The following is a 17,849-nucleotide window of genomic DNA, read 5'->3' as shown; positions in this document are numbered from 1 at the left end:
ATAACATTGAAATCTAAATAGTAAATTTATTCTTTTATTATGACTCTCATGAACCTAATTATATTTTAACGAAAAAATAACATAAAACGATATATATATATATATATATATATATATATATATATATATATATAATTTTCATATATATTATTTTCTATATTATTATTCAAATGGTGCAACTAGCTATAAGACCTTTTGAACAAAAAAGATCACATTAACTAATAAGTTCATCCAACAAAATTGTTACCCAACTCAACTCATATGATCTTAGAGATAAAAAATAAAAAAGTTAATGTTAATTATTTTTCATTTGAGGTGGAATGATTTCACTCTACCTGAATTCTAAAATAAATAAATCACATTTAATCCTCTTTTTTATTGTAATAATATTTTGTACAATTAAGATTTTTAAATTAATTTACATTTATTCATATTTAGATTTTTTATTAAAATCAATTTATTTATATTACAAATAATTATCATTAATAAATACAATTTCTACGTTCTACAATTTTGTAGCTTCCCATATATTATTCAAAATATATTTTCCTATTGGATGCAAGCGCTAGTTATAAAATTTCTTTAACTTCTCATTCCCCACAAATCAATATCCTATTCATAAGATTTAATTTCAAAAACATGTAATTATAAAATTTCTAACTTCTAATAACGCATAATTACATTCCCTCCCTGGATAATGCAAGAAGTAAGACATTTAAGATGAGATAAACTACACAGAAGCAAACGAAAATTGTGTTGGGTATTTGGGTTAGAGATTTCCTTGGGTTTGTTTTAGAGTTATCTGGGGTTTTGCAAGACTTCTTGGGCAGGGGAAGAAATTGAAGGTTCATGGAGAAAATTTTTACCCATTCCTCCCATTATTCTGTCACTCGATTAAAAGTAGCTTCACTTAATTACAATCACCATTATCCTTCTGTGTATACAAGGCCTTCTACTGCTTCTTTTATTGCTCCGCTTTGTGCGAAGAAGCCTCTGCCCTTGGTACTTTCTTGCTTCAATGGACATTCCCAACGCCAGCGCAAAAATCTCTTACCATTATGCGCCTTCAAAGGTCCACCAAATCATATCAAGGAAACCCCGACAGCTCAACATGACTACACACCTGCATTCTTGAAAAAAATGGTACGCTATAGTTATTATCCTTCTCTCTCTTGTTTTGCTTTCAATTTCATAAAAATGTGGATTAGAGGATACGTTGTAAAATCTTTTGATGCAAATTCAAATGAACTCAGCGGCACTTTGTTTGACAATAACACAGGTGATAAAATAGTAATTAAAAAAAGTCTAGTCCAGGGATTGATTGGTTCCATATCTTGTGTTAGAATATATATTTTTTGATTGCAGAGTAAAAATTTTGGTGGGTATTGGGTATTTTACTAAGTTCACTCCGTCCCTTCCGCCCACCCCAACCCCAACCCCACCTTACCTCATCTCTCTTAGATACTAAGGGTGAACAATGGAACCTTGGCGGGCTTTCTCATTAACAATGGAACCTTGGTGGGCTTTCTCATTATGTGAACGAGCATCCTGATATTGATATTCCATCCTCTGCATCCCAACTCCATGACTCTTGATGACTCTGAAGTTGATGAATTTCAGGTCAAAGTATGCAGAGACCTTCAAAGTAGATCCTATGAATGAGTATTCTGAAATTGGTATTCCATCCCTTGCATCTCAATTCCATGTCTCTTGATGACTATGAAGTTATTGACGTTCAGGTCAAAGTATGTAGAGGCCTTAAAATTAGATTCTGTGAACAAGCATTCTGAAATTGATATTCCATTCCCTGCATCCCAACTGCATGTCTCTTGATGACTATGATGTTAATGACATTCAAGTCAAAGTATGCAGATGCCTTAAAGTAGATTCCAGTGTCATGCATGTGGAGGCCATAATAGTAGTCTCCCTATTAAGAACTCTTTAAAGAGGCCATTGAAGAATTATGCGGAATATACTAATTTACCAGTTTGGGTATGCTGGTGCAGTGATTTGTTTTGTTCTTCGGTTCAGCAAGTCATTACAAAACACTAAAGTAGTCAATACAATAAAAACTCTGCATCTTGCTTGCCATTGAAAGCATCTACGTCATCTCTTTGTTCAACTTCATTTGAACCTGATGCAGAGCATCTGCCATTAATTTCTCAGCACTATTCTGAAGTTGTCGTTAATGATTCTCTGTACTGTTTTGAAGGGCATTAATAAGAATGCAGAGAATGGTAGAATTTAGGAGAAGGCATCATTAATAATAACGGCCATGGGCAAAGATTAAAAGACAATAAATATTGGAAGGGTGGCGGCTATTTTTGGATGACCAACTGCAGATTAATGGGAATATGCATTAAAGAATGAGACTGAAGAAGCTGTGCAGTGGACAAAGAGTTAAGGAGTAGTGGGAAAGAGAAAGAGTGCATGGAACGAAGGAAGTGAAGGGCTGCGCACCAAGATAGGGGTTTGAATAAACATGTCAGGAAAGGAGAACAATAAGTGGTGACCGTTATCTAATTAATGTCCATGTCTGCAAGATATGTGGGCATCGGTCCATTAAATAGGAAAGAGGCTGCATAACAGTGGTGGTGGTGGAAAAAGAGAGGGGAATGCTTGTGATGGAGATGAATGCCTGAAAAGAAGGCAAAACCGAGCTGAGGATATGGAAATGTGGAGATGGAATTTGGGAGAGCACGTAGAGGCAAAAAGGGCATAGTGGCTGCGTTGAAGATGGAAGTGCTGTGTAGGAGTTGGGAGTTGGGCATTGGGCATTTTGAGGTGGCAGATATGAGACCTTACATCGCATGCAGAGTGTGTTGCATCACATGTGGAGTGGACTGCGGAAGAAGGGATTGGTTTGTGGAATATAGAATCTAAGTAAGAGTAAGAGATTTGGGTGAATTCTTGGAAATGGAAAGGTCATGGAGCAGTGCATGTAGATGAAAACGATTGGAGCAGCATGGTGGAGGGACATCGACACTTCACAAAGAGAGAGTGGAGGGAAGAGAAAATGCCTTGAGGAGCTTTTAGGCCATTAAAAGGTCGAGAGCGTGTTCTTGTGTTAGTTGATTTGGTATGAATAAATTGTGTTTCACTGTTGTAATTTCAGTGTTGAATGAAAGCAGAGTGACGATATTTTGTATTTTATGCATGAGTTTTGTGTTTGAGTATTTGGAGCTGCATTTTATGTTATGAGTTTGAGTTGTGGCAGAGGGGTGTATGTTTGCCCTGCATCAGAACCACAAGCAACCACAATGGCACTTTCACTAGCAATATCGTGTTTTAGAGCCTCATAATCATCTAATGTGTCTTTTGCAATTTCTAAAATAAATGCATTCAAGTCAGCACACTCAGAGGTTATATTTCAATTCTATGATGTTATTTTCTTGTAGTCGATATTCTTGTGTTATAGGAGGTGTAAGTTGGAATGCATATAGACCAAATCTTCTACTTCTTTTGCAGTAAATTGGTTGCACTCAATCAAGTGGATAAAGGAGTATATGCTTCAATTTTGTGCAGCCAAAGAAGAACTCAAAACCTGTTGAAATTGGAATCAAAGTCAATATAACTTAAGTGAAAGAATAGTAAGAATGTCAAAATATCAAATGTGCTTACTTGTGATACCTGAGGGTGTTGTTACCATATATTCAAACTTCTACATTGTTTTAGCATCATACTAAGCTTACGCTCACAAATTTTTTTTTCCCTCAGCTCTCTACTATCTTCTATTTGCTTATTTTTTGTCTTAATCCTACTTGTAACAATAAAAGAAAATACTCTAAACATAGCCTTGCTTCAGAAAAAATCACAAAAACAATCATTTAGGTAAGCAGCTGCGCATTGCAATGGTCTACAGGCAGATTCGGTATTAATGGTTTGAATATATGTTTATTGATCTTAGTAATTGACATTGTGGAGGAAGAAAATCCAAAGATTGGTGAAGGGGAAAAGGCCCGAAAAGGGATTGGGAGTAGAAAAAAGAAACATGTTTTGAAGAAGGAAAGGGGCATAAAAGGGTTGCATGCTTCTTGTGCAATAATGTGTTGAGTGATGGCTCAAGGGGGGTTTCCACGGGAGAGTGGAAGGGTGTAGGTGGCTGAAAGGGGAAATAGATACAAGGAGATCTGGCAAGGTAGGCATAAGGGACAAAGTAATGTAGGTAGGAAGAGATAAAATAAAAAGGGAAGGGGACACACAAGTAAAGAGAAAGGTGTATGCTTATTTCCCTTAAACTGAATCAATCAATCTTTCAGCGATTTAGTCGCAACTATCTTGACTAAATCAATTGATACTAAATTAGTGAAGATACTAATTCAGCTTCTTTTTTCCCTCAGTATGCTAGTTTCCCTTTCTCCATTTTCTTACTTTTTTCTCCTCTTATTGTTACAAGTTCAATGACAAGATATGGAAGCTGACCCAAATCCTGGAGGTTGCTTGTTAAGGATCTTATCTTCTGAAGCTTCCCAACTGTTTGGATTAACTGAGTAACAATTTGAAGTAATGAGGCTGTCAGGCACTTAAAGAGTATTGATTGTCAAAGGCAATTTATATCAATCACTATAGAGAAAATTTGTAGAGTCTTCCTTCGAAGACAAATTTTGGTAATAATGATATTTGCTATCATATTATCTCAGGCAAATCTGGAAGTATATCTGTGTGCACATGATAATCTACAGGGTTCAACTTAATGAATATTCAGTTGAGCATGATGGCATTTGGGTTATGTTAATGTTTGAACCTTGTTTGCTGGGTGTGGATACATCCCTGCTATTGGCGTGCACTTCTGGGTAATGGTGTTGCACTTTCTCCCTACCTGGCTGTGAGACTCCTATTATTCTGGCATAGTATGTTGGAGAGAGCCATCTCTAGGTAATACAATCTGGAATACTTTCTGTGCTGGCTGTACACAACTGTTATTCACTTCTGAGTGCTGCATGTATGCATCTCTTGAGTAAATTCGCCAATAAGGCCTACAACTGCTGTCAACAAAGGTTAGAAATTATTTACTTAAGTACTCAATAAATTGTTTCAATACTGTGTTGATTGCTGTCAACCGAGGGAATGTAGTTATTGATATTCCTCACTGTTGTGTAAGAGTTTTGTGCTGGCTATCTGGGTTTGTTTTTCAAGTTGCATACAAATCTGGAAATTATTTGTTAAGGATATTTCACACCACCAGTCTCACCCAAAACAATTTTGCCAGTGTCCTGAAAAAGAACGTCGAATTGAAGAAAAACTTATTTTTTGTATACAATAACCTGAGAAACTCTGTACTAATGAGAAAGCAACATTTTTGTTTAAAAAATATAATAAAATCAGCATGAAACAACATAAAAATTGAATTGAATGAAATGCAAACTTTCTTAAACATGTAAATTTACATTTAAAAATCAAATAACATTCTGGTAATGTTTGAAAAGAGAAAAAAAGGAACCTAAAAATTTGACCTGGAAGTCAAAATTTTTCAGAATTTTGCTTCTTGAATTGTTTTCAAACTTGTTTGATTGCTCAAACAAGGTTGCAAGTGCAGTGTGAAAATTTGCAGGAGTCAGATGGGTTTGAAAAGGTAGAGTTCCTTGTTTTAGCACATTTTTTGTGTGTTTTGTTTTTACTGTCTGCATGCATGACTCAATCTCTGCCATGTCTGTTGAGTCTGTGGTGCTGACTAGCCAGAACTCTGCAAGATCATGGGTGAGTATTTCTGCGGATGTTTTGATTCACAATTTCACCTGCTTTTTGCAATCTTCTGCTGTTTTTTAATTTATGTTTTTAATGTTAAACTTGTAACTTTATACTGGCATTTGATGTGATATTAGATGGTTCATTGGATTGCCATTGTAATTTCAGCCCTATGTAATCAATACATACCATTTGACATTAATGAGTAATGTGACAATGCCATTCAATGTTGGGTCATGGATTGTGCTATATATGATTAAAATTTAGTAATTATATTTTCTTTTAGTTTGTTAATGTTATTTTTTAATGTTAATTTTTAAATATTATTTTAGTAGCTGCCCCCAGCAGCACCCTTGCCATCCCCAATATTCGGGAAACTTTTACTATCCTTGTTCCTATGTCTCCCCATTCCCAAATCTTGAAAAACACTAGATAAGTTTGAAGGTGGCTTGGGGTTGGTACCATTCACATGTTATTTTTATTGCTAATCAAAATATTATATTTATAGCTTTACGATCCTTTCATTAGTAACATCTTTGAATCAATCCTTTTCACTACCTAGTACTTACTGAACTTTTTTACTAGGCCTCCATTTACATTTTAATTGAAAGCCATTCTGGATATTAGTTAAAACGTTCCATTTTACCTATTTGATCCCACAATTACATTTAAAAATGGGTTTCCTTATGATTTATGCTAGTTTGACTTCTTTTTATAAATGCTGAATATATATTTTAGAAAAATTGTGAAGTGATCCTAGCTTTAGCTGGGCAGATGTCTTCAATCCTTGTTTTGGGATAAGCTAAATTAGGGGAGAATATGTTCTACCTCACATTAGCATGCAAGTGCTACTTGTGTGGCCTTACACGTTCTTCAGAAACTTGCAGTGTGGTATTTTTCATTGGAGATGATGTATGAAATATATTCACATTCTTCAGAGACTTGCGGGTGTGGTCTTGTTCATTTGAGAATATGTTGGATCCATTATCACATTCTTTGAGGCTGTTGCAGGCACTAGTTCCAGCAAGACTCCATGCAGTGCTGTTTATCCAAGTTATAATCGGTAGTGCATTTTTGTACTTCATGGTAATCCTACCTTGTCAGAGTCTTTGGTTTCAAGCTTTGTTTTTATTATCCCCACATGATACCAATTTATGTGGTGGTCAGATTCTCCTTGTTGGATACCAGAATTTATAATTTTAAGAAGCTGCAAAAATCCTTTGAATGTTTTTGCAAAAGTATTTTTAAAAGCTTGATTTTTGTGATTAGAACAAATGGCAATTGCTGTTGTAGGGTTATATTTTTCCAAATTTGTTTTCAAATCGAATTTCTAACTTCAGCACAAGACAACACAGCCCACATGGAAAACTGAAAGAACCTGCAAGTCCCCAAGTATTTGGTAGTTCAGATATCATTGAGCTTTCCCTTGCCTTTTGATGTTACCAAACTCTTGAAACCTTTTGAAGTCTTAAAAACATCTAGATCAACTAAGTCTTTGTTGATTGACATCATTTGACATTCTCTTGAAGCACAGCTCCTCTGAAATTCCTAGTCTTCCAAAGTATGGCAGAATCAACACTTTAATTACATCATTTGACATTCTCTTGAAGCACAGCTCCTCTGAAATTCCTAGTCTTCCAAAGTATGGCAGAATCAACACTTTAATTCAAACACTTTTCCTTTTTTCCTGTCAGATTCAATGCTACATCCTTCCATTCCTTCCACAAAACTTCGATGTCTGATGTTTGAGACATGAGGCTCATCTCTTTGCTATGTTGACTTGTTGATTTGAACTGTCCAGATCTATATGGAGTTTATAGTTCAGACTTGGAACCTATACCATCTACTCCACTTCATTATTCCAAAGTCATTTTTCTTGCTTTTTCACATGTGCTTTCATTATTTGCATGTCTCCACTCAAGCTTTCCTGAATACATTCAGCTCTACCACTTGAATCTCAGATCATAGATGTGCCAAAAAAATTGATTATCTAAATTTTTATTATGTGAGATCAGATTTGTCTTTACATGTATGTGCTTGGTGCTAGCTTGTGCTAGCAATTAAGCTTGGACTTTAACTTTAAATCCTTAGTTTCTTGCTTACCCCGTGCATGTAGAATATATGACGTATATTTGCAGACCCTTCCTAATGAAGCTTAACCCTGCAATTGCACCTTTAGATTGAATCGTTATCTCTGAGAATCACTCTTGCGTATCTGGCTCCTTTAATCTATTGCCATACATTTCAGAGGCTTTTCTGACTGTACATATGCAATCTGTGTAAATTGAATATTTTGTCAGTTTAGAAGATGTAATGTCCTGTTTGAATTTTAATATCCTGGAGGGAATATTTTGTTATATCCATTCAAGTTTAATTTTTTAATTTCTATACAATAATGTATACACTGGAAACTATACTTTTTCCATTTGGTATTTCAAATAATTAATCGATTTGCACAACTAATTACCTCTCTTGCATAGTATACTTTTTCCAATGGAGATTTTTGGTAGAACATGGAAGCTCAAACATCAGTGAAGTAACAAAAAGAACGGGATGAGGAGTTTTGTAGATAGAAGTGTGCATCAAAGTTGTAAGAATACTTGAAGCAAATGTTAATAATCGAATTTTTGTATTTTCAATCACCTAAAAATTAAAATAGACTGTTTTTAGAGAATCGAGGGAGTAGTTGGTTGAAATACAAATGATCTCCATTGGTCAAATATACACGATTTTTTGTTTTTTGGGTAGGTATTTTGTATTGATAAGCTGCCCTTGCGTGGCTTTTCTCAGAGCTGAGGGAGAGAATGGATGCATTTGGTTGGCTTTATCACATGCTTGCCGCAAACGCATGTGGAAGATGGTGATTCCCAAAATGAAAGATTAGATTAGTCTGAACAGTTGCGTATAATGTAATTAATATCATTTCTTGATGATGAACTCCATGAATTATAGTTTATATATGTTGCTTCTCTTGTACTTTGAAGTTGGGTATAGGAAGGATGAGGAATCAATTGGAGGCAAATATAAAACCTTTTGCAGATGTTAAGAAAGTCAGAAAGAAAATAAAAGGAAAGGAAAAACCTTATTAATGTCCATAAATAAGCAAAGTAGGCAGATGGTACTCAAAAGTAGTGCCATCTATGAGAGAAAAGCAATCATGTTAGACTAGAATTGACTGCTAAATTAGAGAGAATATGGAAGCTAATTTTAGAATTAGCATAAATGCAAGTAGAGTTGCTTGCATTTTCTCCTTGTCAATTTTGTTGATTGCATCTGCTTTCAACTTGCAGCATTACTATTCATTTTTGTGTGCCAATTGCTACTTAGATGGGCTCCACTTAGATATTTGACATTTGTCTTTTTTCTCTCAGGAGTTGTTTCTGTGGTAGAAAGTTTTTAAGCATCAGCGCTATCGTCCTTTCTGACTTTTATGCACAAATTCTGTTTGCCATGAATTTAAGTGGCTTGTCCTCAGATAAGTATGAAGATGATTCCTCCAAACCGTCTAGTACGTGAAAGATTCTTAATTGTTTGAGTTAACTGGCAGGGCAAAACTAATGACACTGTTCCTAAATTCATGTTTCCAAAATAATTGAAGTCAGAGCATTTTGTGCATAAGACAGATTGAGTTGCATCATTTCCTTAAATTTATCTCATTCAAATTAGTCAAAGTAAAGATTGGCCATTTGTTATCTTTAGTGATGAACGATACATTCTATTTATCATGATTAGTGGTTCATGGTTACATTTATTCCAAGACAAATAATTTTTCTTGAACTGGAATAAAAGTACATATTGTGGCAAATTTGAACCACTAATCCCAATCTAAGTGCTTTTGCTTAATGTGAATTTTGACTTGCAAGATTAATCAGCTTGAATTGCTTTTGCTAGATAGATTTCCCATAATACATTCTTTAATTGGCAAGAAGACAACTAACACAATCATTTTCAGGCAACTTCTGCTAGAGCAGTTGGTCTATTGTCCGTGGTAATTGTGCTCCTTATACATCCTACTCTGGCAGCATTAGCCTTTGCTGGTGCCAATACCGCTGCAAAACCAGGGAACTCTGTGGCTATTGCGGTTGGGGAGAAGGCATCTGGTACTTTTTTGCTTAACAGTGCTTGGACTGGATTTATTGCAGGATGTCTACACACTTTGTCGGGGCCTGATCACCTTGCTGCACTGGCTCCTCTTTCTATTGGTCGAACTAGAGTGGAAAGTGCTGTTGTGGGAGCTCTTTGGGGGTGTGGCCATGATGCTGGTCAGGTTATTTTTGGTATTCTGTTTTTGTTGCTAAAAGATAAATTGCACATTGAAGTAATCCGCACATGGGGAACAAGAGTCGTGGGCATGACATTGCTTGTTATTGGTGCAATGGGCATTAAGGAGGTCTCAGAAACACCAACCCCTTGTGTAGCTCTGGATGGGGGTGAATGTGAAGTGGACATTGTGGAATCTTCCCCAAATTTGACAGGTGGTAAGAGAAGGATTGGTTTTGCAACTTTTGCTACAGGAATTATACATGGACTGCAGCCAGATGCACTGATGATGATATTGCCTGCACTTGCTTTGCCATCTCGTCTAGCTGGAGCTGCTTTTCTTTGTATGTTTTTGTTTGGAACTGTTTTGGCGATGAGTTGTTATACAGTTTTTATTGGGTCTTGTAGTGACGCACTTAAAAGTAGAGTTCCAAGGATTACAGAGAAACTTACATGGGTATCCTCACTGATAGCAATAACTCTTGGAATGGCAATTCTTTTCAGCCAATTATTTGGGTTCAGTCTCTTCTAAATCTAGTAGTTCACAAATCTAGTAGCTCACCATTAACTAACTCTTTTTTTTTGAAGATTTTGTACAATAGTGCATTCAGGGGCTCCTGATATTCATAGTATGAGTTCCAATTGCACGTCAACCCCTCTGATTGTAGATCTTATCTCTGTCTGTAGACATAGTTCTGATCAAGGGGAGCATTGAGTAGATGATTGTTTGATTTCTTCGAGGTTGTATGGAAGTCATCAATCAGTTTTGTCCCAGAATAAACATTTGTCAATGTATGTAGAAGAAGGGGCCAACAATTATGTCTATCTTGAACTAGAATATTATTTTCTACGTAATTTAATGTTTTGCACTTTTCAAAACAGATCTGTCTATATTTCTGCTTAGTTCTACCTTAAACAGAATGTTTGGAAAGTTTAGCAACTGTGTTGTGCGAAGAGATGAAGCTAGCAATAAATTAACATAAATTCTTCTCCAAGTGTGCATAAAGCAATTCTAAAGTTATTCTTGGCTGTTCCATCAATTATTCGTTGGACAGAGTTATCTTTAGTATGCATTTGACAACTGGATGATCTGTACCATCCATTTGTTATGTAATATTTTTTGTGCTGCATTAGATCTTTGGAGTTATTGTCAACATAATTTTATGGGAACATTCTTTGGTATTTGGTCCTGTACGAAGTGGTCAAATATTATTAGATGTTCAAGCAGGAAATTACAGAGGCTGGCCACTGACAAATATCTGATCTATGCAAATCAGTTCAAACCCCACGTCAAGGGCCTGAAGATGGTGTTGGTTAAGTGGAAAATAACCAAAATGGAATCATCTTTTTGTGAAGCGTTTATGGTGCAACACTGATCTTGATCTGACTGGTTACAGGCTTCAGCAAATCATTTCATGGATGCCAACAACTAGCTAAATCAGAGACTAATATTCATCATCAAGAAAAAAAGTTCATTAAACTAAATGATCACCACACTATTTCACATTAAATAGACAGATCACCAATAAAAGTTGACGTAAAAACAGTCATTTTTTTCAACTTAGGAAAATTAGACAGAGATTTAACAATCACTGGACGACCAACATAAGTTTAACATTCACTATTCTTCACCATATAAATATATAATTTCTTGACTCTCACCTTCGAATTAATATCTTCACAACATTAGCTTGGCATTGACTCAGGTTATACCAATCTATATGTTCTAAGCCCTTAGTTATAGCTCTTAGAAATAGATTTAAAGGGAAGACTAATAATAAAATATTATCTTTGAGGCTGCACCAAGGCATTCATGGTTAATGTTACATATAATTAAAGTTTTGACTTTCTATCGATAAGGGTTGTTTGTATTTTGTTAACTATATTATCGTTTTAAACAAATAACAACAGTCTCATCGATGAGAAGTCAAAACTTCAGTTGTGTAACATTTAGTTATGAATGCCATGGTGCATCCTGATGGCTGGATAGTCATTTCTGCTTTAAACAACTAAGAAAAATAAAAATAAAGAACTTAAATGCTTAAATTAGACTTCCATATGCTTTAAATCCATTTTTTTCTACATGTATATTGGATTGGATAAGGGTGCAATGGTTTTAATTGATTTTTGCTTTCAAAACATGAAGTGTTTTAATCTAGTCACTTTTTGACTTACTGTCGAGCTTTTAGGGTGACATCACTAGGGATAAATCTCCATTTTTTTCATGCTTCAAAATTATCTTTTACTAGAGGGAAATGTTTGCTGTTCAAGTCACTTCACAAGCGTGCATTTTACCACGAATGGCGTGAGTTTTTCTTTATGACTATGCTATTTGGAAGTCACGACCTTTTGTCCTCTTTGATTGCGATTTTCACGTCATTTTGCCCCTTTACTGGTCGTGGGTGTCATCATCTTGTCACATATTTGCCATGGAAAATACCTGACATTAGCGCTATGTCGTTAACTTTTCTATTCGTCCCTTGGTGCGTTTTATATTTCTGCCACTTTTTGGGCACTATTTTAGATTATTCCCTCCACTTGAAACTTAGATCATTAATCTTTGTTTGCCCCCTGTTGAGGCTGGCACAATTTAATAAGGATATGCCGATTTGGTTTGGTGGAATTCTTATGTGGCTAAGCCACCAAAATTCATTATTTCTTCATTAAGCATTCTTTCTTTGGCAAATTGCATTTGATGATGTTGCACTTAGTCATGGTCCATTGTTCTTGTCATTTGTTTGTGTCAATGTATCATTTGAATGAGGTTAAATCAATCAGCATGTCAATCTAGATTAGTCCTTCCACTTGAAATATGGATTTATTAATCTTTGTTTGCTCACTTTGAGGCTGGTACAATCCACTAAGGCCATGCCCATTTTGGTGGAATTCTTATATGGCTTAGTCATCAAACTTGTCTGTCACATCACTTAGACTATTCACTTCTTTATTAAGCATTCTTTCTTTGGTAAATTGGACCAGATGATGTTGGCCTTGTCATTTTCCATTGTTTTGTCATTTGTTTGTGTCAATGTATCATTTGCATGAGGTTAATTCAATCATTGTGCCAAATCTAGTATCAAAGTCTTAAGTATTTAACAATTTTTTTTAAATTGTAGATCATTTTCCAATAGTATTAATCAAAATGAAATAGTTTGGTTACAAGTATTAGTGATCAATCAGATCACCCATTATAGCCCAACCAGGCTAACAAAAATATGAGAGATTATTAAAACATGAGATACCAACATAACATAGTACAACACGGATTACATTTCAATACATAATTGCATAGATATTTTTTATACATATATCAAAAGAAGTAACATAACAGTTTAATCAGCAACTAGTCTTCTTCATCATCTCTGCCCTGATCTTCCCCTTCATCATTGCCTTAATTCTCTTTTTCATACTGTTGTTCCTCTTCCTCATGCTACTGTTCCTCTTCTTCATCCTGTTGTCCCTCATCTTTATTCTGCTATTCCTCTTCTTCACCTTGTTCCTCTCCTTCAACTATCTTTTTGCCCTTCTTTTTATCCTTGCCCTTAGGTTGTACCTTGCTCTCTTTGAATGATTCATATGTGCCAAGGGGAGGGGAGATCCTCTCCCAATTGGTGGTGTCAAAGTCCTAGTGGGAAATTTCCATATCCCTAATTATTGCATCCCTTTTTAATTGATGGTCTACATATTCATCTTGAAATTTCTTGTCAACCTTTTTGAGATCTTGTGGCTAGTAATTAGCTTCCTTTATGTCTTATTTTAACAATGGAGATGATCCCTCCTCTAACACTTTCATAAACCTATTTGCTAGCAGCCCGAGTGTTAGTGTAACCTTTTCCATAATCAACAAAGTAGTGAATCTAAAACTAGACCCAATAAGCATTCTATCCTTGTTCATTCCTTTTTTTTCTATAAAAACCACATAATTTTAGTAGAAAGACAAAACCAATATACAATATGATCTTTTTTTTTACCCTTTGACATAGCTAGCCACAATTTTAGACCAAGACCTTTTATCACAAACATCTCACCCAATAATACTACCCATAAACAATGACTAGACAAAGACAACATATTTATAGTTAAAGAAAATATGCATATAATCTTTTAGACAACCATAAAAGAGACAAATTACAGACTTGTTATTAAAGGCTAACTTTTGAATCATAAATTGCCACCTAAAAATCTCTCTAAAAATATCTTCTTTGGATCATTTTTACTAGACCAATAGTTTAAAAAAATAAATTGTCCACTCTTTATGTTCCCAATCTAGGTTCCATTTCTTATTGGCATGCTTAATAATACAATTTGAGTGAACAAGTATTTTGTATAGACACTTAGCTTTAAGATTCAGGAAAGGAGATCCATCTGTCCATTTGAAGTTGGAAAAACAGTCAATATTATTGTTAATTTGAATAGGTTGATTTAACAATAGTAGTTTCATCTTTATCACAACATATGTTGTTTTGGTATTATCAGACAAATTGTATTTATCTTGAAGAGCATTCCAATCTCTATTACCAAAAACATCCTTTAATGTTGAGATTCCAAGCTTATCTCATTTTCTGACCAAACATCCTTGTAGTAGGGCCAAGGGCTTACCCTTGTGTTCCATGTTCTACCAAAAAGATTTGAAACAACATACATTACATTAATTATATTGTATTGACTCTGTGTGTTTCACTCTGTCTTTACACCTCTCCTAGGCCCTCCAAATGTCGTGAAAAACAAGCCCTGAAGGAATAACACTAAACCTATTAAAAAGGTTTGTTTATCATATGGATATTATTCCATCTTCTTGCATTTTCAGGATGGGCTTCTTTAATATTCTGCTTGACTAGAACTTTCCATGGTTCATTACTCACCATGGACCTCACAACCCACTTAGTGGCTAGGGCTATGCCTTGCATTTTCAAGTCTTTCAATCCCAGTCCCCCATCCTCCTTCTTCATGCAACACTATTCCCAACTGACTACATGTTTCCTTTTATTCCCTTTTCCATTTGACCATAAGAATTTCCTAATTACTCTTTGAATACTATTAATTTGATAACTAAGAAAAAAACCAAATAGAAGCATAATAAATGGAATAGGCAAAAAGGATTTTTTTATAAACCTGTACCTTGTCAACTAGAGATAAATATATTATGTTCCAACTGTTAAGTTTCTTTTCAATTTTGGTGTATATCTAGTTCCACATATCGGGCAAGGTGGGAGAGACCGAGAAAGGGTATACCTAAGTATCTTATAATCTATTAAGTCCCCCGCACCTCCTATTGCCAACCATACACACTTAACTAGTTTGAGGTCTCATCAAGCCACTGTAGTAGGATGGATTTGGATTCAAAGATTTTTGCACCAAAAGCATGACAAAATAATTCCAATCCGTTCTTAAGATTCACCAAATTATCCTTATCCATAGCAAGTAAAAGTGTCGTGTCATCAACAAAATGAATGTTAATCAATTGAGACTCATCTGGGAACCCAATCCCTTGAAATTTGGGCCCTAGTAAATCAAACCTTAATACATACTAAAGTGCTTTCGAAGCAATGGCAAAGACAGTAGGGGGCAAAGGGCACCCTTGTCTAATGAACCCGCCCAAGGGGAAAGCCTAAAAAATCTCTCCATTGATTTAAACATGAGCATTTGCATCCATAAACAATACTTCCACCATTCTACAAAAAGAATTAGGGAAACCTATTGCCTCCAAGACTACGAAAATGAAAGACCACTCCACCCTATCACAAGCTTTCTCAAAGTCTAGTAGAAGAATACCCACATACTACCCATCTCTCTTGGCCCAACTTAATCCTCAATAATTTTTCTCGGATATACGTGCCTTTGATGAACTCAGTTTGAGTTGGGCTAATGATATCTGGAAGAATATCTGTAAGCTTTCTAGCAAGCATTTTAGCAAGTATCTTATAGGAGATGTTTAGGAGTGTTATGGGTCTTTAATTTTCTATGTTGCTTTTGTCTCCTTCCTTAGGTAATAAATTTATTATTCCTTAATTAATATCCTTACCCAAAGTACCTATCTTGATTGCTTCATTGTACACTTCAAATAGGTCATCCACAATCCAAGCCATAATAGCTATGTCCGCAGACCTACAAGGTTTACCGCCACACGTCGTGCTCCGTTCGACCGTACTCCTTGACACCACCTGTATTGGGCAATGGCTATGCAGCGGACAAAATGGCCCGCTGCCGCATGCCCATGCCTGCCTTCTCCATGCGATCCCCTCCATCCCATGCGATGCCATCACGCCGACGCCGTCCAATCAACTGCCAAGGTCCCATCAGCCCGTACCCTACACGGATCTCCCTGCTAACGTCCGGTTTGACTCGCTTTGGGTGCCATTAATTAAAGAAGCGATGTATTGAGACAAATTCCCTTTAATTCTTTTGCATAGTTAGAATTATTTTATCACTTACCATAACAAATAAAATCCCTTACCTTTCTCCCTCTATTTCTTTTACTTTTCAAGGAAGGTTTTTAATGCATGTTGCGGTTGTGTCTATTTAAAAATGTGAGATAAAAATTACTCATTACAATTTTTCTTTATTTTGCAAGTTTCAATGAAGTGCAAAAGGTAAGAATACTTAAAAAATGACCCATTACTTAGATCAAATATCCTTTTACTATATGAGAAACATTTGCTCTTTACATCTTGATTGTTTTAGTTTACTTGGATCAAATATCTTTTTACTATATCAAAAATATTTGTAGATTTGCATCATTGATCCTCAAATCTATTGTTGATCCCCTTGGATTGGATCTATACTATTCACTTTTAAAATTCAATGTTATCTATTATGGACCACTTGACTAGCCATTATGAGTTGACTTAGCATGTAATTTTTTGATCCGTATTTTATGTTGTTGTATTTAAGATCATTCATTCATTCCATTTTAAACCCATCTAGGAAGGCTAAAAGTTGATCTTAACCTAAGAGCTTAAAGGAGATCTACTTTGCATTCTTCTTTTACATGATATCATCCTAGGCCTGTTGCATGTTTATTGCTTGTCTACAATCATTTTGTTTCATACTATAAAGTTAATCTATCTAGGGGTTTGACCCTTTGTATTTATTCGTAAAAATAGTTATGAGATCTCGTATTGTTTGGCCTTGGATGTATCAATGGTTGCAAATGTTTGAATAATTAGTATGTTGTAGTTAATATATCGCTTCTTTATGTTGGAAGAATTTTTTTGCAAAATACTTAATACAATAAAAGTTTATTATGTTGGAACAATAATACTATTCATAAAATTAAATTAATGTTTCATACATGAATAAGTTATCCATTTTTTCTCTCATTTATTGTTGTACCTATGTTTATCATTGATAACTTAGTTATACCAGATCAAGCTCTAGACAACTTCTTTTTGGACTAGAAAAATAAGTGAATTATACATCTTGCCCTACTTATAAAGAATAGAACCAAATACTCATGCTTGTTAATTTGATAGAATAAAATAAACAATATTCTCATTTTAATGATGCCTTTTCTTTTCTAAAATGGAGATGCTTTGAATATTTCAATATGAAGTTCTATGTTTTCCTTGAAGATTTAAATAGAACCCCCTTCATAGTTAAATCAATTATTAGTTTGAATGAGTTTTAAATTGGGACAAGACTCCATTTGGATAAGATATGTATGGACAAGTACTAGTCAAATAAATCAATATCCTACTAGACACCTATATAGTGTTTTATTGACTTGTTTACTATCAACGGTTCTAGACAAGTTAGTTCATGTCTCTATTAGTTTTGGTGAATGTTTATAGTTTTGCATTCTTAATCAAGTGACAATTTCTTTGGTGTACACCTCAAAATCATTAAAAATTTACACAACACATGACATGTTAGATGTCAAAACATATTTGAAGTATCATGTAAAA

The 17,849-nt window shown here is 35.0% G+C and overlaps 1 protein-coding gene across 1 annotated transcript; it reads left to right on the top strand.

The window, feature by feature from the left end:
* The first annotated feature begins 718 nt into the window (after positions 1-718).
* Positions 719-10,885, top strand: LOC131064394 (chloroplast protein FOR GROWTH AND FERTILITY 2). The gene is made up of 2 exons (XM_057998524.2): positions 719-1,143; positions 9,638-10,885. Exons 1-2 carry the CDS (start codon positions 850-852, stop codon positions 10,475-10,477), a joined length of 1,134 nt encoding a protein of 377 aa, XP_057854507.2. The 5' UTR covers positions 719-849; the 3' UTR covers positions 10,478-10,885.
* Positions 10,886-17,849: the final 6,964 nt, after the last annotated feature.

Source organism: Cryptomeria japonica, chromosome 5 (assembly GCF_030272615.1).
Source record: "Cryptomeria japonica chromosome 5, Sugi_1.0, whole genome shotgun sequence".
NCBI lineage: Eukaryota > Viridiplantae > Streptophyta > Pinopsida > Cupressales > Cupressaceae > Cryptomeria > Cryptomeria japonica.
The sequence above is the reverse complement of the archived record's forward strand: the minus strand, read 5'-3'. Positions and strand labels throughout refer to the sequence as shown.

What these genes read in the sequence shown, in the direction of transcription:
- LOC131064394 (XM_057998524.2), top strand. Translation starts at nt 850, where the DNA reads ATGGAGAAAATTTTTACCCATTCCTCCCATTATTCTGTCACTCGATTA. An exon ending in CTGCATTCTTGAAAAAAATG is followed by an intron (nt 1,144 to 9,637) that starts GTACGCTATAGT and finishes AATCATTTTCAG; the next exon opens with GCAACTTCTGCTAGAGCAGT.